General features: G+C 36.0%; 3 protein-coding genes across 4 annotated transcripts; all 3 read left to right on the top strand.

Moving 5' to 3' along the window:
• Nucleotides 1-268: 268 nt before the first annotated feature.
• Nucleotides 269-4,182, top strand: LOC135583078 (uncharacterized). 2 transcript variants are annotated; one of them, XM_065095408.1, is made up of 6 exons: nt 269-475; nt 2,329-2,406; nt 2,516-2,591; nt 2,755-2,828; nt 2,941-3,008; nt 3,972-4,182. In XM_065095408.1, coding segments are annotated over exons 1-6 (324 nt in total). In that variant the 5' UTR covers nt 269-448; the 3' UTR covers nt 3,973-4,182. The 2 variants fall into 2 exon arrangements, with proteins under 2 accessions (XP_064951480.1, XP_064951471.1); XM_065095399.1 differs by lacking the exon at nt 3,972-4,182 and adding an exon at nt 3,282-3,825.
• Nucleotides 4,183-4,604: 422 nt separating this feature from the next.
• LOC103975751 (AP-2 complex subunit mu) lies at nt 4,605-15,058 on the top strand. The gene is made up of 13 exons (XM_009390816.3): nt 4,605-4,973; nt 5,403-5,580; nt 6,702-6,792; nt 8,259-8,353; nt 8,531-8,620; nt 8,698-8,746; nt 8,857-8,995; nt 9,928-10,044; nt 11,579-11,669; nt 11,736-11,878; nt 13,813-13,927; nt 14,594-14,638; nt 14,719-15,058. Exons 1-13 carry the CDS (start codon nt 4,891-4,893, stop codon nt 14,797-14,799), a joined length of 1,317 nt encoding a protein of 438 aa, XP_009389091.1. The 5' UTR covers nt 4,605-4,890; the 3' UTR covers nt 14,800-15,058.
• Nucleotides 15,059-15,820: 762 nt separating this feature from the next.
• LOC103975752 (ribose-phosphate pyrophosphokinase 1) lies at nt 15,821-21,020 on the top strand. Its single transcript, XM_009390818.3, has 8 exons — nt 15,821-16,073; nt 16,207-16,383; nt 17,847-18,095; nt 18,295-18,438; nt 18,577-18,744; nt 19,142-19,211; nt 19,542-19,623; nt 20,748-21,020. Exons 1-8 carry the CDS (start codon nt 15,942-15,944, stop codon nt 20,926-20,928), a joined length of 1,203 nt encoding a protein of 400 aa, XP_009389093.2. The 5' UTR covers nt 15,821-15,941; the 3' UTR covers nt 20,929-21,020.
• The last annotated feature ends 891 nt before the right edge of the window (nt 21,021-21,911 follow it).

Below are 21,911 nucleotides of genomic sequence, written 5' to 3'. Positions count from 1 at the left end.
GCTTCTTCGTTTGCTCATTTGTTAGCAAACTTATGTCAAATGTAAGCTTTGATTTATTTCTGTCGCATTGTTGAAGTCTTCCGTAAGTGTCGATTAAAAACAAGTGAAGGAAATGATTCCGAAAACAAATTCCGCGTTGCGGACATCAAATGCTACCACTCTGATGTGGTTCCACAACGGGGCCCAATAAGGATTGCTTTCAGGCGTTGGGCTTAACGGTCCGTTGGGCCCAATTATTGGTCGGACGTTCTTATCCGAAACCACCGCATCCAATCTGAACAGAACCGGTCCCGACCCTCTCCCGGCGTAATACGCCCACCGCCGCCTCCCCTCTCCGTCCCTCTCTCGTCATCCAATCCCCCCTTCTCGTTTGATCTTATCGGTGATTAAGAGCTGAAGGGTTCCTCGTGATGAAGGATGTGAAGGGATCCTTCGAGCACAGCATTGGATGGAGAGCGGCGCAGAGCCCCAGAAGGTAAGCCTCTTCCGCGCTCCATCGCTGCCCGGGTCTGTTGTTATTGTCATCGCTAGGTTGTCGTTGTGCTGCTTGTGGGTGGATCGTCGCCGTGCATGCTTGATGAGAACAAGACGTGCTTGTGATCGGGTGGGCGATTGTGGTAATTTATGGTTTTTGATCGGGTCAACGCATTGGTAATTTGATGATCTTTTGTTAGTTTTAGAGACATGTTTAGCTTAGAGACATATTTCGTCGACCTACTTGTGTCTTTTAAGTTTTATGGTTCTCTATTTGCTGGCAATTGAACCTAACCATACATACGGCGCGTTTCTCAACAGATTCTGCCATTCCACTTCTTTTCTCATCTGTTGTTTCTTTCTTCCTGCATATGGAGAGATCAGCTCTAGAAGTTTTTGTTATCTACTTTTGTGCATTAAAAGTCTTGTTTTGAGTCTTTTTTGACATCTAAGAGTTTTGATATAATTGAAGGTTCAAGTTCTGTAGCTAATGGGAATCATATTTTCAGAGTTTTAGGTCACTCCTTTGGAAGAATTTTATAGAGCACATCTGCTATATAGATGCTTTGTAAGAACTTGAAGCCATAATTGGAAATTTACCATTTCTTTTGTGCAAAATAATTGTTACTTTAGCAGTAATCTCACTTTCTTCCATCTTGTCCTCCCTTGGGATACCTTTTCTCCTGAATTGTTGCAATTCCCGATAGGAGGGTCATGTCCTATCGAGTTGGAAGGCCCGATAAGCAGCACACAAGTTAGTAGGTTGAATGTCAAATACATAATTGACACGAAGAGATGGGGGAATCAAATCTCAGTTGTATGACAACATGTGAAGATAAAAATATGATGTGCAAAATAGACTAAATCCATTCTATCTCTTTTGGAATTGATTGAGCAAAGATCAATTGTATTCAGAAACACCTAACATTTTTAGAAAATCCTCATTTTAATTATCAGCCCAGGCTGACTTTTATATAATCTCAGTGCCAGCTAATTCCTCAGTAGTGAAGCAAACATTTGTTGGTTTCAATTAATCTTGTTGATCTCATTTAATTGCTAATCAAATTTTCAATTGATGTCATCAGTCTTGATTGATTTCTATTTAATCTTGGAGGACAGTCAAAGGTTTTGCCTATATTTGGAAACCCAGTTGTCCCTCTTGAGGTTGTGATTTAGAACTAAGTAAGACTAACTTTTAGCCATGAAAAAAATATGTGAAAGAACCTCCACCATGCATTGTTCTTCTTCTTGTTGTATATCTGTAATTTTAAATGATAAAAGTTTATTATATTTATTGTTTTATCTTGAATGAGATTAGCATGGCTTCTCAGATTACGTCATCGTGCTGCATTCAACTTCTCGTATGTCTTAGGTTCTCATTTAGTGGGACCCAGAAATCATAGCCTTAATAAGTAATGAAATGTAGATTTTAACATGTTGAATACTTGTCATTACATCTTTGTGAAAAACCTTCATTAATATTTATGCTAGATTGAGTAGATATTAAAGGCGTAAGAGCATTTAGTTACTTTCTTTAGTTTATTTCTTTCATGGTTGGTCATGAAATTTTATGGAAGTCATGCTTATTCAAGAAGGAATTTCATTTATTTGTTTTTTCATAGTTGAGTAAGTACTAACAAATAATAACCACACCCAGATATCTTTGTCCAGTTGACAAAAACCTTGCTGATTTATCACCATATTTGGTTTCCATGAAATGATAATTTATTTAATTTACTAAACAGTTACATAGTTTGAGATTTTTCGACATAGTTTGACATTTTTCTCTGGAAATAACATCCAACTTAGTTATAATAATCAGTTTGTGATTGGGAACTATATTTTTTTACTCAGGACTATTACAAAGTTCTGGAGGTTGACTATGATGCAACAGATGAGACTATCAGATTAAGCTACCGAAGACTTGCATTAGTAAGTTATCTCTGTTCTCTATAATCTTCTCTTGACAGACCGTTACTCAGCAGAAACATCTCTTGTTTGGCAAATGTTCACTAAGAATTTCATGTCCATCTATTACTAGAGGTGGCATCCTGACAAGCATAAGGGAAATAGTGATGTCACTGCAAAGTTTCAGGAGATTAATGAAGCTTACCAAGGTGATCTTACAAATTCTGTTTAAAGCTTCTGTGTAAATATTTTGTTCAGTTCCATCTTGTTATTCTGGAATCTCAATGAGTCATGGTGAAGAAACCATAAAATCAACTCAAAAAAGGATGAGACAAGAACTAACGAATTTCTATGGTTTGTGACTGTTCGCAGTACTAAGTGATCCAGATAAGCGACTTGAATATGACATATCGGGTAGTTATGAGATTGATAGGTACAGTTTACGGGTATGTTTTCAGCCAGCTACTTATGAATTGGATTTTATTACAGCATACTGTTTAATAATGTTGAGCTGCCAAAATAACCTATATATCTTATCATTGTTTTTCCTTGATCCAGGAATATCTTTCCAGATTCAAAGGAATGATACTTACCTGCAATGGTCTTGGTATCAACCCTCCATCATGGTAATTACTACTTGTAGATCTCGTCGCCCACAAGAAATGCTATTTAGGTGAATAAATCACCCTTGGAAAATTTTGAGACCTAGTCACCATGTCTGTGTAGAAGTGACATTGTCCCTGACAGTTAACAGGGGCTGATTCAGTCCACCTAAATAGAAACGTTCCCTAGTAAATGTCATGTACCCGGTCCTTGTTGCCGCTAATGTCAAGAATGACATCAAGAAAATGAGTTATGTATTGATTACTATTTTGATGATTTGGTTACTATGTTTTCAGGTCACAGCAGCTGATGGAAACTGAACCCATTGATCAATAGGACTGGATTTCTCATTGTTGTCATTTGTTTTTCCCCTCTTTTTTATTCAGATATGCCCTTTCTTATTGTCTTGAAACCGAGAATCATCACAATTGTCAATTTATTCTCCAAGTGATACCAACAAAATGGCAAGGAATTCTCCAAGTGAAAATTTAAATGGAGATCGATGGGCAACGAAGGACTTCAATTTACTTGTTCTTCTACTTTACTTCAATTGAAATTCCTCAAGTTGGTTCAGACCAGTGAAGTTCTGCTGTTATCATGGCCGATGTTCTTGATCACTTCTTATACTGTGTACACTTGATCTGTTGGGAAACACTAGTCAATGATTGTCTTGTTCAATCTGTGGATGGGTCATGCATATCCTATGCTTTGTATTCCCCTTCTTGATGACTAAGAAATACCAATGATTGTCTTGTCCAATCTGTGGATGGGTCATGCATATCCTATGCTTTGTATTCCCCTTCTTGATGACTAAGAAATACCAATGATTGTCTTGTCCAATCTGTGGATGGGTCATGCATATCCTATGTTTTGTATTCCCCTTCTTGATGATTAAAAAATACCTTTCAAAATCTTCCTGCATAGGTTACCGCAGTCTGATGGATCACTTCAACCAGAGATATAATTATTGTTGTTTTGTTTTGCAGATGTTTTTGTATGCAGAGCATGTTCTACTAATCAAACTTGCATGGCCTTGATCATGTCCTCCTTTCCAGACTATTATTTTGGTACTTTCTAGTTCCTAGTATTTATTGCCCTATTGTACGTCGCTGTTTTGGAATTTGTATAGCCGTGATTAAAATGCAATGTTGTATATATTTTTTATTATTAATATAACATAATTCCAAATTAGTGTAATTGATGTTAAATTTTGTCTAGCCTTTGATTTTTTCAAAGACCTATTACTAATTATATACAATACTTTGTATCTAAAAGCTCTTTTTTTTATCTTATGAAGTTTATTGTATATTTATGGATCGTATACCATCCATTTTGTAATATGGTATAAATGTGAATGCATATATAAGAAAAAATTACCAATGTGTAGGAAAGCATTGAGATTTGCCTCTCGTGACGCGTTACACTAAAGATTGTAATATCAAAGGTTTATAAAATAATAATATCCACGGAAAATAAATGTCTTGCAACGCAATTGGTGCATGCGTTTTCGCAGCTGCGCTGCCATCACGTGCGCCTCTCGTGATGCTGGGCTTTCTCGGGCAACGACGGCGTTGAATGTTTTGTTGGAAGATTAAACGCAACCGAATAAGAAATAACACAAGAAAAAGAACCCATAAAAGAAACAAGAACAACCGGATCCCTCTCGGAAGGTCCCAAACCCTCTTCCCTTCTCCTCCTCCTCGTCGTCCTCCTCCTCAAATCTTGACCTTTAGAACCTCTGCATCTCAGATCCGTGATCCCTCGAGGAGGATCCCTAGGTCTTGGCCTGCGTGGGTCCTGCGGGAGGAGCTCCTCCCCGCGTTTCTTGGCTCGGCGATTTTGGCTTGCCGACGGATCTCGATCCGCCGTGATCCTTCTGGGACCGGAGTCTCTGCCGTGGAAGAGATGCCTGTGGCGGCATCGGCCATATACTTCTTGAATCTCCGCGGCGATGTGCTCATCAATCGCCTCTACCGCGACGATGTTGGGTACGCGTCTTTCTTTGCTTGTTATGGCTTTCGAATCGCTTGTTTCATTTTCCCTGCCAGATCTTAATTATTTCGGCTGAAGATTTTGGCTGGAACGGATGTGTATGAGGTTCGAGATTTTGGAGGAGCGGTTAATTCGAACAAAAGTTTGTTTGATTTTTTAGCATGTCTGGTCAATTGTGCACTTGATTGGGTGATATGCCACCGGTAATATCTTGAAGAGTACAAGTCCGGATTTGTTTAACTGGCGTCAACTGGAAATTGACTCTGAAGAATCTTGTTTCATTTCTTTTTCTATTTGCTTCTTGATGCCTTGAACCACCTCGCCCTTGAGCATATATTTTGACTCTGAAATTTATTTAAATTACTAGTCGAATTACTTGATTTTTCTTGAAAATTCCATGTCTTAAAATTCGGTGTTTGTCTCAGTGGCAATATGGTGGATGCATTTCGGATGCATATAATGCAGACAAAAGAACTAGGTACTTGCCCTGTTCGGCAAATTGGAGGCTGCTCCTTTCTTTACATGAGAATTAGCAATGTGTACATTGTGATCGTCGTTAGCAGCAATGCCAATGTTGCCTGTGCATTCAAGTTTGTCGTCGAGGTAAGTTGCCTTGGTAACCACTTGGGTGCTGTTCTTGTGAACAACTTGGAGTTACATATGCTTGCTAGATAGTTTGGAAGGAGTATGCTATAGAATTATTGAGTTGTTGGTACATCATTTCGCTATCCTGGATTGATGCTATTCTGGTTATTGCAGTTTGGTTTCTGGTTAATAACCTAAATATGGTAATGTCTGATTGCTAGATATTTTAGAAGGAATTTTCTCTAATTTGCTGCTACATCAATTTTCTAATTCAGATATCATGTTATGCTAGTTAATGCAGTTGGTTCCTGGTTAACTTAGATACTGGGAATGTCAAGCTGTCTTTCCTTGTCTGAAGTCTTGTTGTTTCTCTTAGTTCTCCATCAAGTATAACTGTTATCCAGTATTGGAAATTGTTACCAGTAGGCTGCTATGAATAACAACTTAAAGAGTGAGAATTACTTGGAAGGGACAGAGAGCGAGGGAGGGAGGTCCCTTGTTGGATTGATATGTACCAAAGAGAGAAGAGGAAGGAAGAAGAGTCAATGAAGAAACAGGAGGAAGAGCAAGGAAGAAGAGGAGTCAGTGGAGGAAGTAGGAGGACGAGGAAGGAAAAAACGGAGGAGTTGGAGGAAGAGGAAGGAAGAAGAGGAGAAGAGGAGGAGAAGAGTTGAAGGAGTACTGTGGTGGATGGGGGCTGGCGAATGGCAGATCAGTGAGTGCGAGCAGCTGTGGGTCTCATCGCTAGTGTGAGACATTGCATGTCCCTGCTCTGCAACCCTAATTGGAATGTGTGTGTGTGTGTGTATGTGATATTTCTTCTGCTTTACTGTCAGCATTGTCTGTTTGGGATCCTAACACTAGTCACATCATTTATTTAATCATTGTTTTGCTGTTCTACATAATAAAGGATACTTTCATGATTTGCTCATTGATCATTTATGCCTGCATCAGGAATTTTTAGTGTTATTTATACATAGTGCAAGTAAATGATAGTATGTGAACTCTGTCTTACTACTTGAAGCTGGTAATAAACAACTGTTAGAAAAGTTATCACATTATCTGTTATGAAGTGTAATATTCTTTTTCTTGACTCCTATTTCTTTTGTTAACATTCATTCTTCTTTTAACATGAACAGGCTGTTGCATTATTTAAATCGTATTTTGGTGGTGCATTTGATGAAGATGCCATTAGGAATAACTTCGTTTTAATTTATGAGCTTCTTGATGGTATGTACTGCTTGTCTTATTTGGTGCAGTTCTTATGGCTTGCATTTTGTTTATTTTGTTTATTATTTATGATATTATTGTATTAAATTTTTGTAGTTTTGTTGAGCATAATTTTTAAACCATATATGCTTTTCATACTCTACCTATATTGCTAGTACCATGCTGCCTATTGTTATGATTATCTACATGTTTATGATATTCAAAAGAAATTATTATGTCATAAAAAAGAAGGATCTATGAGCACGTGCATTTTAAGGGTGAGGAAGTTAGAGGTTTTAGTTGATTTCTGTGATTAGCATTTCCTAGTAATTAGTGTTCTTGGTGTAGCAACATTAATTGTGGTGAGTAAATAATGGTGATCATGTTCATTGATTTTGCTTGAAGCGCTGGTTTAGTCTTGGAAACTTCTAAGGAGATTGAAGAGATGTTTTTAATATAGTAGTAATGGTTGGTTGAATTGGAGGGTTAGATCTTGACATCTTGTTTGTCATGATATCATACAAGGTAAATGTACCACAATAAGACTTCAAACTGATTGTATTAGCATAAGCTGGTGGTAGCACCAATTCATGATAAGATGGAGGGAATTGTTTAAGGTGGTTTAATCATTTTTAGGAAAGATTGTGTGTTGAATACACTTCCTACTTGGTGCTTCTTTAGTTTGAGGAAGATTAGAAGCCTCTCAAAGATTAAATTAAAGAAAACCGAATAATTAATTGCTAAAAATTGCCAAAAAATAGAAACAAAGCAAGCAATTAAAGGTGTGTTTTGGGACTCATAAGTTTTCCTGTTATTTATAGACAACTTAATGGAAATAATTTTAGAGTTTGCTGAAATTAGGAACTAGCATTAAACTGTGGTAGGATGCTTAGGAACTAGCATGAGGATTGAGAATCTTTATGCAACTTGAGTTTTGGTTTATCTTATTACAAAGATGAGGTAAGGTTTTGCCTTTTTCTGTGAACCGGCATACAGCAGCAGGTATTTGCTGGTTTGGGTATGAGGTAGGATGTGGATTGCCACATTTCGGGTTGTTTGGACCTATACTTGCACTACCCATTGCCGTCTGCTCATCGCCAGTTGTTAGCGGCCCATTGGTCTTCTCCATACTCTTATTCTTCTTCTACCATGATATATACCATCAGACCGTGTTGGTATGCTGATGCATAATGGATCCATACTGCACTACCCATGGATCACTATGGGCTTGGTACCCAAAATGAGAAAACTTAAGATGAGAAATTATTAGCAAACAATATCCATACTGTAAAAATATTCATAGAAGCCAGCATCACATACAAGTTGTAGTATTAGTTTTTATATCATGATACCATTTGTGTTCCTTGATTATATTAACTTTATCATTCTCTCATGTGTGTGTGTGTGTGTAGAGAGAGAGAGAGAGAGAGAGAGAGAGATAAGAAGTTTTGGTATAATGACCATGATATTTTTTTGTTAATTTGCAGAGATTATGGATTTTGGGTACCCTCAAAATCTTTCACCTGAAATTTTGAAGCTTTACATAACTCAGGAAGGTGTTCGGTCACCATTCTCCTCCAAGGTTAGATGTACAGGGTTTTATTTCTCTTAACAAAGAAGAACCAAGTGGTTGACATATTACCATTTGAATTATCATTCACAACCATAAATTTCAACTTTACAGTTAAACCATGCTTGAATTAATAGAAATTTTTTATTCATTAACCACATTTTTCTAATTTTGTTTATGCAATATTAGCCCTCAGACAAGCCCGTTCCCAATGCAACTCTACAAGTTACAGGTGCCGTTGGTTGGCGACGTGAGGGTCTTGTATATAAAAAGAATGAGGTGACTTTACTGGAGTTTGTTTCCATATGTATAACTATTAGTGTGAGAAACTCTATTCTAATGCTAGTATTTTTTAGGTCTTTCTGGACATCGTCGAAAGTGTTAATCTTCTTATGTCCTCCAAAGGTTTGTTCAATTTGTTTTTTTGTGTCTAAAAAGCTCTTTCATTACTCCAAGTCTCCAACTTAGTTTGTTTTCCTTAAAATATCTTTATGTTACTTGAATATTGTTCATAGGAAGTGTTCTACGTTGTGATGTGACGGGAAAGATTCTCATGAAATGCTTCCTCTCTGGGATGCCTGATCTAAAGCTAGGCTTAAATGATAAGATTGGTCTTGAAAAGGAGTCACAACTCAAATCCAGACCTATAAAAAGGTAAATAAGCTAGAATTGTTACTTTGTTGAGAAACTGTTTTGATCATACATCAAATATCTCATTGTTCATTTTGCTTAGAAACGATGGCCAAGCTTCGCTGCAAAATATACCATCATATATTAATATTTGAAAGTGGGGAACATCTTAAGAAACTGTTTGGAGGAAGATAGGTAGCCATTGGATTTTTTAAACATCTGCATTCCAAGATGCCACCAAAGAAGGAGCAATCTTACTATGTTGCCACTTGGACCTGTTAACGGACGCAACCATTGGCTCAAGCATGGCCTCCAAGCTCATTGTTAGGTGACGTCAGATAGGTGAATAATCAAATAGGGCCAGGCTTGGGTTGGCCAGGTCAAGTTTAGGCTTGGCTGAGCAAACAAATAAAAAGAGTATAGTGTTTCAAATAAAACGAGTACTGTTATTGTCAAAACTACTTCTCAGGGAAGGTCTGGGATTCAAGGCCCCATTTGTGGACTTTTTTGACATTTTAGAAGCATTGTAAATAATTATGACAGTGAGTTGGATGGTTTAGAATTTGTAAAATTCATCAGGGTCAAGCCTAAAAAAAAGGACAAAAATTAACCAAGACAGGCCAAAACTGGGCAAGTAAACTATAAATGTAGGGTCAGGCTGGCAGCTAGGTCTGATGTGAAAAGATGCATTTGCATCATGGTTGCTATCTGCGCAGCTTCATTTTTCAGTGTCAGGTCCAAACCATAGAAAACACTCTGCAGAATTTAGGCTGCATACATATCTACTCAAGTTCAACTTTTTCTCAAAATCAAGTCCTTGAACGGCATGCATCTTTTTTTGCACCCCAGTTCTAGTCACCTGTGCTATCCTTTATGCAATATATTGTCATCATAGCTTGGTGTCATGTAAATTGAATTAATATCTGGAACTAACAATAGTCCTTTTCTTTTTCCAGTGGGAAAACCATAGAACTTGATGATGTCACTTTCCACCAATGTGTAAACTTGACAAGGTTCAACTCAGAAAAGACAGTCAGTTTTGTGCCGCCTGATGGTGAATTTGAACTGATGAAGTAATTTTTCTATGCGGTTATTGCTGGGGATGCCTTTGTTCAGTTTTTATATTGGCAACATGACTTTTTGGTTCAGTAAATTCTTGAATTTATCTGCTGTTTATTTCCTTGTCAATGTGCGGAAATGGTCTATAATGTCTGTCCTCTATAATCATCAATTTGAATCATGCTCATAACGTTTATATTTTTGTTTTTTAACTTAGCTCAATTATCAATCTCATATAGTAGGGTTTGAACTGATGTGCTGTATATAAACTTTTAATCAGTTGAGTGTCTAAGCATTACACGCGAGACCCGAATGATTGTGATAAGCACATTCACACATTATATATGTTATGTTTGGCTGAATTTTTCTTGAATAAGCATTGTATTGATTTGCCATGTTCAAAATTTTTAATGTTACAAGCAGCAAAGCAATGTTTAATTAGAAGGGATCACATGTTAACAGATACATGAAATTTGCTTGATGTTTAAAATGAGATTATTTGGACTTTTATTTGTAAGCTTAAATTTATAAATGAGTTAGAAATGATCTTCACTAGATGCCGAAGCTGTAGAAGTTCCAAAAGTTTAAGAGTGGATGGCTCTTAGAGCTTTTAAAAGTAGAACTGTTATGTAATTTTGCAGTCTTTAGACATATAATGATTCTTCAGAAAGCTTTTACTCCTGATTAAAGGTAGTACAAATTCTAATCCTTCAATATCGTCTCTTTATCCATTGAATTTTCTGTAAATTTCATATTGATTTGATTTAAAACTTCCTTTATTATTTAGTACATGCTTCATGCTGGTATACAGTACAATCAGGGATTTTTGTGCCAATTACCATATGTTCAGTATGTGAAGCTTTTGATGGAAGCTAATAACATGTATAAATACCTTGTAATTATAGGATCCGGAAGTACGTAAAAAATCTTTTGTTATGATTCAATAACTGTATTCAAGTAATTGTCATGGTTGTTGATTTTAAACAATTTACTTGAATTACTAAAGCAATTGATCAGCAAAATAGTTGGCAGGTTCAGTTTTAATGTTGAATGCTAGCCATATATTTGCAATGATTTAATCTTTTAGGAAGCTTTAAATGTTTTGATTTAAATCATAGTCAAGAGATCTAATGATTTTTTGTTTAGGAAACTCATTAATTTCGCAGATAAAGAACATACAGGAAGCTTCTAGTGTTTTTGTTATATGATATGGCTGCATATCAATGATTGTTTGATGTAGGACGAGAAAAAGAAAGGCTTGCCCTGTAATTATAATTTGTTATGTCATATAATGTGTATTAGAATAAAGGCATAAAATGTTTCAACAGTAAAGTATAATAGAATGGTAGTATGGTATTATTGGTTGGTACAAGCTTTTAGTTGTCTGTTTTAGCTTTAGATTTTGTAAATTAATAAATAATGACAAGCGAAGTATCTTGTTCTTTTGCAATCTGATACATGTAAATATGTTGTTGTCGTACTGTGGCCTAGGAATTGTAGAGGCCAACTTTTTTTGGAAGTCGTTCTCAAGGTTGACTTGTTTTCTAGGTATCGCATAACTGAGGGTGTAAATCTACCATTTCGTGTGTTGCCAACAATCAAGGAATTAGGTAGAACAAGGATGGAAGTAAACGTCAAGGTTAGTCTGATACATATTATAGGTGTACACTTGTATTTTTCATGTATTCTAAACCATGATATTCAGGTTAAAAGCGTCTTTGGTGCAAAAATGTTCGCGCTTGGTGTTGTGGTAAAAGTTCCAGTTCCTAAGCAAACTGCAAAAACAAGTTTCCAAGTGACATCTGGTCGGGCCAAATATAATGCTTCCATAGACTGCTTGGTGTGGAAGTAAGTTTTATTTATTACTCTTTTTTGGTGTTTCATGTTCCTTTTGTGTCATGATAAGCTTTATGTGTGTTTCTGTTTGTAATTGACTAGATTTTTTTTATCTTGAACTATAAACTGATGTAGAACATGCAGATAATGTTTTTTAAGGAGAACGTTCAAACTCTGTGATGCTTTTCTTTCTTCTACTTGTATGCTAGATTTACAACAATACAAATTGTAAATCTGAACTATTTAGGTTTGGTATTTAGTACAAAAATATCTCAGGCTTTATTTATTTTAAGCCATTAACATATAACTAAAAAGTGATGGCCCAATGTTTCATGAAAATAACTGGAATACATTTACTGCCTTTGATTTACTTCCAAGTGCATTTTTTTATTAATCTTGGAAAGGGATATTTTCTTCTAGTGGTTTACCATAACCTGTTTCGGTGCCATGGCATATTCTAGTTGTCCAGACCATTTGTGATGCTTGGCATTATGCTATTTCAAAATTCAAATCCTAGTGGCACAAACATTTGTTATGTGGCTGGTTAACTTCCCTTTGACATGTTTGAAGAGTCGCAAGTAACTTCTTTATTGCACCTTAATTCATTCCTTATATCTATATTTGGATTACAGACTGTGTACATTGACCCTATCTGATATTATCTTCAACAAAATTGTGATATTGATAATGATATTATTCATAGAGTAAAAATAATATGATTAAAATTGGCAAGGGACATGATCATGGGATTTTTTTGAGATTAAAAGAAAAGTTTAAAATAGACCAACAATACTTAATGGATCTTTAAGTGTTGGGAGTGAAGAAATAATATATATATGAAACATTTGTGTTGGTAAAATGAGAATGCTGAGATGGATACGTGGAGATATTTAGAAAGATAGGAAAAGAAATGTTTCCATTTGTTAGCAATTAGGCGTCATTTCAAAAGATCAAATAAAATGAAGGAGAATCATTATCATGTCCGTTAGAAGATGTGAAAAAATTATCATGTGTTACGAGAAGATGTGCAGTCCTAAAAATAACTCAATAAAAACTATAAATAAAAATTTAAATATTTTTAACTTATTTAAAGATATAGCTTTTTATATATCTTAATGGCGGCAAGCGATCCATATGGTCAGCCTCAAATAGTTGGGAATTTACAGCTTTGATATTGTTGTTGTTGCTGATGTTGTGTATGCATGAGCTAGCTTATTACTAAGTCCGGGTCGTGGTGGTAGATCTTAGATAGATGTTATTGTTTAAAGTAATTTGTAATGCACTAATTTGGCAAGATGAGTTGATTCAGATAAGGGGTGCAGGGAGAATTAGTGAATCGTTAAGAAGACTGCACCAGAAACAACATACTTAATGACCATTAGTATTTCTAGCGATATTGCCCTCAACAGAGGTTAGTGAGGGGAAAGGATCTGTGTAGCTAAAAAGAAGCAGATCTCTGGCTGGTAAGTAGCATTAGTTTCACTGCAACTCTTATCTTGCCTAAATTTGCCATGGCTAGGTTGTAGCAACATTATGACCAATGTGGTTAATCTTAAAATTCAACAATTTATGATATATATGGTTCATTACTTTGTCTATTGAATTGTCATGCTATCAAGCCGTTGCTTGCTCATCTAGACATTGTTTCGGGTCATAGAACAGTGTTATGCTGTTGTGCAGACTTTTGAGGCTAAAGATGTTGGCGTGTCTGTTTGGAAGTAACACCTAAAGAAAGTATCTTATTATCCACTTGGTAATTCTATTTCGGTATAATCACTCAAAATCATTCTGGCAAAATCCTTTAACTAGTATTTTGAAAGTCATAATTGGTTGCTTGTATTTTGTTATTTCAATTATCATTTTGTGACTAATTTTATCCTTCCCTTTAATGTGATGTTTCTGGATTCTGTAGTAGTTAATTACTCAATAAAACATTAAACTTGCAGGATTAGAAAATTTCCGGGGCAAACTGAGTCAACCATGAGTGCAGAGGTTGAGTTGATTTCGACAATGGCAGAAAAGAAATCATGGACCCGGCCACCTATTCAAATGGAATTCCAGGTATTCATTCTTTTCCTTATTTTATGCATGCCAATGTTTATTTCTGCTTTGGAAGATGCTAGAGTTTTCAGTTAAGCCATAATTTTTTCACTGTTTCCTTCTCCCCATAAACAGACCGGACATGCCAGATCAAGGCAGACTAATATCTTTTTGATCCTTGAATAGTAGATTTTCTGGTAAAGGCACTTAGTTTGTGGGTGTTTTGGGGGATGGAGGCATACTATATAAGTAGGAACCAGGAGGATACTAGATATCTCCGGGATGGTAATTTAATCACACAAGCTCACCATGTGAAACTTGTCAGACATGCTATTTAGACTATTTTTTATTGAACCTTCTGATCGAGAGGTGTAAAATTCACATATAGATTGCTTGATGGTTTAAATAAGACCCTATTTTTTTTTTCAAGACCATAAAATTTTCGTATTTCTGTCCTTGTGTATGTTTTCGTTTCTAAAACCTGGACTGGTTCTATGGCAGAAAATTGTGCAAAATATTCCCTCAATAGCCTCTTATTTATACAGATTAGGTCAGGCTAATAGGTGTTCTGTATCGGAATTTTTTGTGGTTTCTTAAAATAGGCACTCTTGGTTTTATTTGTTGATTTAATCTCTAGAACTGGATGCTACATATGTATGTCCTTGTGTTGATTTTGTGATTCCACAGGTTCCAATGTTCACCGCATCAGGTCTACGTGTCCGCTTTCTCAAGGTATAAAATGGAGTTACACTATTGCCATAATTAAGCCACTTTATTGAATTTTCCTAGTACTAGCTCAAATCTTTTTGTAGGTGTGGGAGAAGAGCGGGTACAACACAGTAGAATGGGTTCGTTACATTACAAAAGCTGGATCATATGAGATAAGATGCTAGTTCATGATCTGATTCCAAACAGGTATTAGCACATATTCCGCAGGGTGTGTTGTTTCCAGTGGATCAATCTCCCACCATGAGGTCGGAGTGCAGTGAAATTGTTTAATGAATTCGTAATTGAATGATCGTCTGTGCGTTTATAGAAAAAAGTTGTTTTTTGTTATGTTTTTCTTTAAGGTCTCCTTTCTAGTTGATTGTCAGATGTGTTTGTTGTAACAGCATTGATTCCAGTTTATTAGAAATATTTGTTTTTAGTCAAGTGGCATGGAGATCAAAGCATAATATAAGCTGACACCATATAGTAATATGCCCAAGTTTTTAATATATATTTACATGCCTCCAAAGATATTGCTGTAAATACGGCAACAAAGTTTATTACATATATACTCTTTCAAAACTCAATAATGTACAATTGTAGTTAATATGAGCAAGAGAAACTTGGAACTTCATAAATACCATCAGATTGGGTGTTTCCCCCTTATTGTAATATTACTTGTGATCTCTAAAACGTTTATCTTCGGATTGAAATGTGTGCCGTGAAAGTAAAGAGAAAAGTGAGGAAGTGTTTACATTTTTTAAAATTTTAATTGAAATAAAATTAAAAAAGTGATAGGTGTGTGTAGTGACTGAGAAATTTACAGAATTTTTTTAAGACGAAACCCCCCGAATGGCATTTCTTTTCTAATGTAATATGTTGAGAGAGACTGTGGTTTTGTTTCAAAAATTTTAACGTACATGTTAGCCTCGCAATCACTCTCTCTCTCTCTCTCTCTCTCTCTCTATATATATATATATATATATATATATATATATAATGCAAAATACTTGCAGTTTTTGAGGCTATAAGAACTCAAAGAGACGTAGACGCCATTCCTCGTGTGTGGACGGGTATGTATACAAAATTTCATTCTTTATTCGCAATTCCTCATGTGTGGACGGGTATGTATACAAAAATTTCATTCTTTATTCTTTTTGTAGTTTTAGAAAAAGAATATTTATAGCGTTTGAATATTTAGATAAGCCACGCCGCACACACGTAATTTCCATCCCTCAAATTTCTCGATACCCCCGGTCCGTTCAACTACCACCGGCCGATCGTGGACTCGTAGCACTGACCTAGCTGTCGACCTGCCTCCGCGATTATGGCCTCCGTGGTGGTCTCCCCCACCTTCTTTCGCCGCTCATCATCTTCCTCCTGCTCGATCAACCTTAGAGTTCGCGCCAAGCCCCTTCGCCGCCGCCTCGACTCTTCCTCATTCGCCCCGAGCCCTCTGGTTGATCCTTGCTTCCTCCTCTTCTGGTTCTTCATTCAATCTATTATGTTCCATCAAATATTTTTTCCGTGTCAGAATGAAGTGGAATCTTGATTTGATTAGTTTCTTTTCTTTCCCATCTTTTTGGATGCAGCGATGCGGAATGATGGAGCCGCTGGAATTCGGGAATGGATCCCCGCCCGTCATCCCGATCCTCAATGATAAGATGTCGCCGGGATTACTGGTGTCGCCGCAAACCCGAGGAACGGGCGGGAACCATGACTCCAGGCTTCGGATTTTTTCTGGAAACGCTAATCCAGCACTCGCTCAGGTGCGTCTTCGTAGTCACATCCCAGCCGTGTCTTCTTCTTTTCTTGTTGATCTATGGTTGAAAACCTGTTCTATTTTTATATATGATGAAGTAGCCCCTGCTTTGTGATTCCCGATAAATACGAGATGATTTCTACTCTGCTTGTACGATAAAGCTACATCCAGCTACACACTATACCATTCGTTTTTAGTTGTCACCCGTCTTGTTGCAACTAGTAGATGTCGCTTTAGTGCTGAGAATTCTCTTGCAGACAGGTGCCGCAATTTTTTGATGTATTAATTGGTTAATGCTATAAATGGTCTGACGCTGATGATTGGCTCAGCGGTTGTACACACTTTAGTCCTGCAATCAGGTTAGTTATTTTTAGTCTATCTTGTCTATTCTGTTGTGAGTTATTAATTATAAGATAGTTGTGTCTTGCTTGGTCTCGTTGAACTTGCCAACCCCTGGTTTAAAGTGTCACATTTAACCCACTTGCTGCATTACTTGAAATCCCTACCAAAAAGATGTTAGATTGCATTAGTAAAACAACTAGTCGGCTTCTAGATGCTATGTGGTGAGCGACCATCGTTAGATGTCTAAAGTTGCAACGACGTTGATGCATAACTTAGGCACCAGGGAATTATTGTCTCTCTCATTATTGCATGCAAGCCTTCTTTTTAACATAAAGTCAATAAACCCTGAGACATGATTTTTTAAATCATGGACCATATAGGGGCGAGGAACTACATTTCGAATTGGAATGCGACTGTAACAATGCCTAAGGTCTCAGTTTTGGGTTGGCACAAAATTAAATAGAGCTTGGATGACTTTGAATCAAATTACCAAAGTAACTCTGATCAAACTACATGTGGATATTCATGAACATTGTTGAAATTTCTCTTCTATCACACATTGTGAGTTTTGATGCTACAGTAAGTTTTCTTCTCTACAATTTGGGTGATCAAGGTTCGTGGCATCAAATCTGTTTTTCTGTTTGCAGAAGCCTAATGGAATAAGTTGTCTTTTTATTACCTGTCTAACAGTCTTTGCTGATGTTTGTCATTTTCTTTTTCTACTAATGGAAGTCTGTTTTGATCCCTCCCTTTGAAAGATAGAAGGATTTTGATTTCTTGTAAAGCCATTATTTTCTGCTGATGAATATATATGAGGGTCATTCTGCTGTATGTTGAACTCCCTTAGCTGCATATTTGCACAAATTTTGTTGTGCTCCTTATTTGTTTAGTGTTAACATGAAAATTAATAAGATACATTCATATCAATTTATTGAATTACATATGATTTTTGCATACTCTAAATACACCCCGCAATATGATTTTAAACCATTTGCTATACCTATTTAATAAGTTCCTTTTACTACACTGTATTTGCTTTAAATTATAAGCTTTTCTGGTGGAGTTCCATTTTGATACTTTTCATTGCTAGATGAAGCCTTAGGTAACCGGAGATGATATTGCCTGTAGGAAATTGCAAGCTACTTGGGCCTTCAACTCGGGAAAATCAAGATAAAGAGGTTTGCAGATGGTGAAATATACGTCCAATTGCAGGAGAGTGTGAGGGGATGTGACGTGTTTTTAGTCCAACCAACATGCCCCCCAGCAAATGAGAACCTTATGGAGCTTCTGATCATGATTGATGCATGCCGCAGAGCATCTGCTAAAAACATTACTGCAGTTATACCATATTTTGGTTATTCTAGAGCTGACAGAAAAGTAAGTATATTTGAGTAAACTAATCAAATCTGTTAGTTTATGAGAATTAAGTTTGTAAGGATTTTTGTTGATAATTCTTAGCCTTTAGAAATTAGAATCACCTTGTTACATCTAGAATTGTTATTTATTTAAATGCTCAAATGGTCATTTTCTGCATGTCTTATGAGCATTAGTAAATTTCATCCTTTTTGCTCTTCAGACTCAAGAGCGAGAATCAATCGGAGCCAAACTTGTCGCGAACTTAATTACAAAAGCTGGTGCAAACCGTGTACTTGCGTGCGATCTGCATTCTGGGCAGTCCATGGGATACTTTGATATCCCAGTGGATCATGTTTATGCTCAAGTAATATGCCGTAGGCCATGATGTTCGTTCCTTCTATTTTACATGGAAATTTACCTAGAAATTTTGTAGTTGAATTTTTTCTGGAATATATAAACTATTTCTGGTTGATCTTTTTATCTTTTCTTAATGCATGTCAAGCCTGTCATTCTTGATTACCTCTCCAGCAAAACGATTAGTTCAGATGATTTGGTAGTGGTGTCTCCCGATGTTGGTGGTGTGGCAAGAGCACGTGCTTTTGCCAAGAAGTTATCAGATGCACCTCTTGCAATTGTGGATAAAAGGCGTCATGGACACAATGCTGCTGAGGTGATATGAATAGATGCTACCAGATTGTTAAGTATAATGTTTATCAATGTCATACTCTTCTATTTAATGTGGACTTATTATATCTCATGCTTATATTTGTTAGGGATATTTCTTTTGTCCACATTGGCATGCATGAGAAATGAAGGGCACGTTATTGTCTCAATGTGTATTTTTAACGAACAGTTTTCCTAGTGAGAGTTGTTTCTTCTTTTTTGAAGTTTGGTTATTTTAGGCAATTAACTTGATAATTGGACATGTACCAGGCCTTCTTATCCTATTATTGATTGAAGTTACATTCGCCTGCTAATGCTTTCTTATTGAAGTCTTATTATTCCTCAGGTATCTGATATTAAATGATAGTGTTATACTTAATGCAATCTAATTGTTGTGCATGCAGGTACTTAATCTGATTGGAGATGTTAAAGGAAAGGTTGCTATAATGTTGGATGATATGATCGATACTGCTGGTGAGTTGCTTCTGAGAAGAAAAGTGATTGCTACTCTGCTTACTGCATTTAACAGATTTGACATCTGGAACACGTTTCTCATCTCTTGGCACAACCAAATAAGTGGAGAAACAGCAACTTTTATTTTTAGTAATAAATAATTTTCTCTTTTTCATCTTATTAACTTGTTCATAGCTCCTCAGTGTTTGAGTGGTTGAAATAAACGTATGCATTGCAGTTATTTATCAAGCATCACACTTTTCTGTACAAGATTTAGCACATTTATTAGATGATTTGTTTATTTTTGTTCCATAGTGGAAAATTTCCATGACTCTATTGTGCTGGACTCAGGAACTATTGTAAAGGGTGCAACTTTACTACATCAAGAGGGAGCTAAAGAAGTTTTTGCTTGCAGCACACATGCAGTTTTTAGGTATCCTTATGTCCTTTGAAGATTATCGGAATTCAAATATTGTGTTTGTGAATTCTTTGTTTATTGCATGGTCATATACAGCTGCTAGTCATTCTGCGCTGCTGTTTAAAATATTTGAGAGTACTTGCATATTGCTATGTTCATTTTCATTGGTAACATTTGAGTTTACTTGATCCTAAAATCTCTCTCTGTTGTCCTAGTTTGGGATTTTTTTAAGGATTTTTGGTAATTTACATGATCTGTGTGGTCCAATATTTCAACCCATACATCCTGGCATTGTCTGTAAAAATAATACTGACAGGTATTGACAATATGGTACCATCCCATGGTCGGACCAGTCAATACTGGTTGGGACGAACTGTATCAACCACAACCAATACTTGACATCATGTTTTGTTAATTTAAAACACCAACCATCTAAGTGAAATACTTAGATATGGAAATGTTGAAGATTGTTTGTGTTTATTCTGGTGAAGTTTTACAGCAGATCCTTTTTTCATTTTTTTGCTTAACGTGATTCTCCTCATTTTTCATGGCTTGAGAGCATGAAATGACAGAATCTTATGCATGTGGAAGTGGAGTCATACCTGTTAATTGCAAAATTCATCTTTTTCTCTTTCAAGTCCTAGTTCATTTCTATGGGATCTTTTGATGGCTGTTTGGTTGAGTCATTTAGGGAAGGGGGACATTTCCATGTAGTAATTAGCCAAACAATCTTACTTTTGGACTTATTCCGATTGGTTAAGGGAAATATTTATTCAGTGAAACGGAGAAAGAAAAACAACATTCCATTCTAAAAGATGGTCAGATTACCTGTTACCTTCACCTTTTTTGTTATTTCACTTCTCATTTACTCTAATACTTGTCCATTTCTCTTTACCACTCACAAAATCCATCCAAACGTTAACCACTTATTTCTTTTCATCTTAATCTGAGAATAGTTTTCTTTGTTCTTCTGATTCTTAGCCAAACATTGTGGTCGGTAGACATGACCATATGTAGTTTTTTATCTTGTTTCACGCCCCGTGTTGCAAATTGTTTTTTGCATGGTATTTCCCTAAAATTGGAGTACTTCCAACTCTGCTTGTTGTGACAACCTTATTACCTTTTATTGTTTGTAACAGCCCTCCTGCAGTTGAGAGGTTATCAAGTGACTTATTTCAAGAAGTCATCGTCACAAACACCATCCCGGTGCCCGAGCAGAACAGTTTCCCACAGCTAACAGTTCTTTCTGTGGCAAATATATTGGGCGAAACAATCTGGCGAGTTCATGATGATTGTTCATTAAGTAGCATCTTTCAATGATTCGATTATAGTGAAAAATGTTCTTTTATTTCTTTTAAACTTTGTCATGTTTCTTAACTACGAGCCACTTGATGAAATCATTGTTAGTTTCATTCTTGTTCTTATTTCTACCTCTCTTGCTTTTACATAAAGCTAAGTTTCTACTGTTCTTAGATGCTGCATTAGCAGGAGCTTCGTGCACTTTTCTCACAAATATATTTTATCTCTATCCTTGTGTAATATTGATTAAAGCTTCGGAATATGAACCATATTCCAGTTTAAATATCAATCTCTGTGATGGTTAATTTAATTGCACGATTGTCATTAATCAGTTTTTTGATGCAACCATAGTGCTCTTCATCACCTGTGATGCCTTTTTTATTACAACTGAAGTGAAATTTTGATTTCTCTAATTCATCATGCTGTTCCTAGGAAGCAACACATAAATTTCATATCCTTCAGTATATTTGAAATGTTAAAAGAATACAGACAAAATAAGATTGAAATATGGAAATGTAATTAGAATTGATTATGATGGACTCTATTACAAGTATTGATATTAGTCTCTGTTGAGATATTCGAACTGATTAGTTTGTTGTACAAACGAGTGATATATATATATATATATATATATATAATAATAATAATAATAATAATAATACTAATAATAATAATAATAATAATAATAATAATAATATATTTTAATTTTTAAAATTAAATACAGATATAATAATTCTTTAATATCGTATTAGTTTTAAAATTATTTAGAATGTAACTGATAGTAGAAACTATACAATACCATATTTGCGATGATGTCCCTGATACGGGCTTGCCTGCTTGCTACGTGGGTTGAACCCGAGTCAAGTGATGCTTGACCTGATTTGTGTCGCTTCTGGTTTGGGTTCGGTCTTAATCTTATCTACCCTTCCGACCCCCATCTGACCCATTCGGTGCTCATGCGTCTCAAGTGGGCCTTGAAGTGGAGGCCATTTCACGTGACTAGC

The sequence above is a fragment of the Musa acuminata genome, chromosome BXJ1-2, assembly GCF_036884655.1.
Source record: "Musa acuminata AAA Group cultivar baxijiao chromosome BXJ1-2, Cavendish_Baxijiao_AAA, whole genome shotgun sequence".
NCBI lineage: Eukaryota > Viridiplantae > Streptophyta > Magnoliopsida > Zingiberales > Musaceae > Musa > Musa acuminata.
The sequence above is the reverse complement of the archived record's forward strand: the minus strand, read 5'-3'. Positions and strand labels throughout refer to the sequence as shown.

Excerpts from the sequence above, each read along its gene's own strand:
- LOC135583078 (XM_065095399.1), top strand. The coding sequence starts at position 449 with ATGGAGAGCGGCGCAGAGCCCCAGAAG. Across the intron at positions 476-2,328 it reads GCGGCGCAGAGCCCCAGAAG|GACTATTACAAAGTTCTGGA; the intron begins GTAAGCCTCTTC and ends TTTTTTACTCAG. Across the intron at positions 2,829-2,940 it reads TTGATAGGTACAGTTTACGG|GAATATCTTTCCAGATTCAA; the intron begins GTATGTTTTCAG and ends TCCTTGATCCAG.
- LOC103975751 (XM_009390816.3), top strand. The coding sequence starts at position 4,891 with ATGCCTGTGGCGGCATCGGCCATATACTTCTTGAATCTCCGCGGCGAT. Across the intron at positions 4,974-5,402 it reads CTCTACCGCGACGATGTTGG|TGGCAATATGGTGGATGCAT; the intron begins GTACGCGTCTTT and ends TGTTTGTCTCAG. Across the intron at positions 13,928-14,593 it reads CTATTCAAATGGAATTCCAG|GTTCCAATGTTCACCGCATC; the intron begins GTATTCATTCTT and ends GTGATTCCACAG.
- LOC103975752 (XM_009390818.3), top strand. The coding sequence starts at position 15,942 with ATGGCCTCCGTGGTGGTCTCCCCCACCTTCTTTCGCCGCTCATCATCT. Across the intron at positions 18,096-18,294 it reads ATTCTAGAGCTGACAGAAAA|ACTCAAGAGCGAGAATCAAT; the intron begins GTAAGTATATTT and ends TTTGCTCTTCAG. Across the intron at positions 19,624-20,747 it reads AGCACACATGCAGTTTTTAG|CCCTCCTGCAGTTGAGAGGT; the intron begins GTATCCTTATGT and ends TGTTTGTAACAG.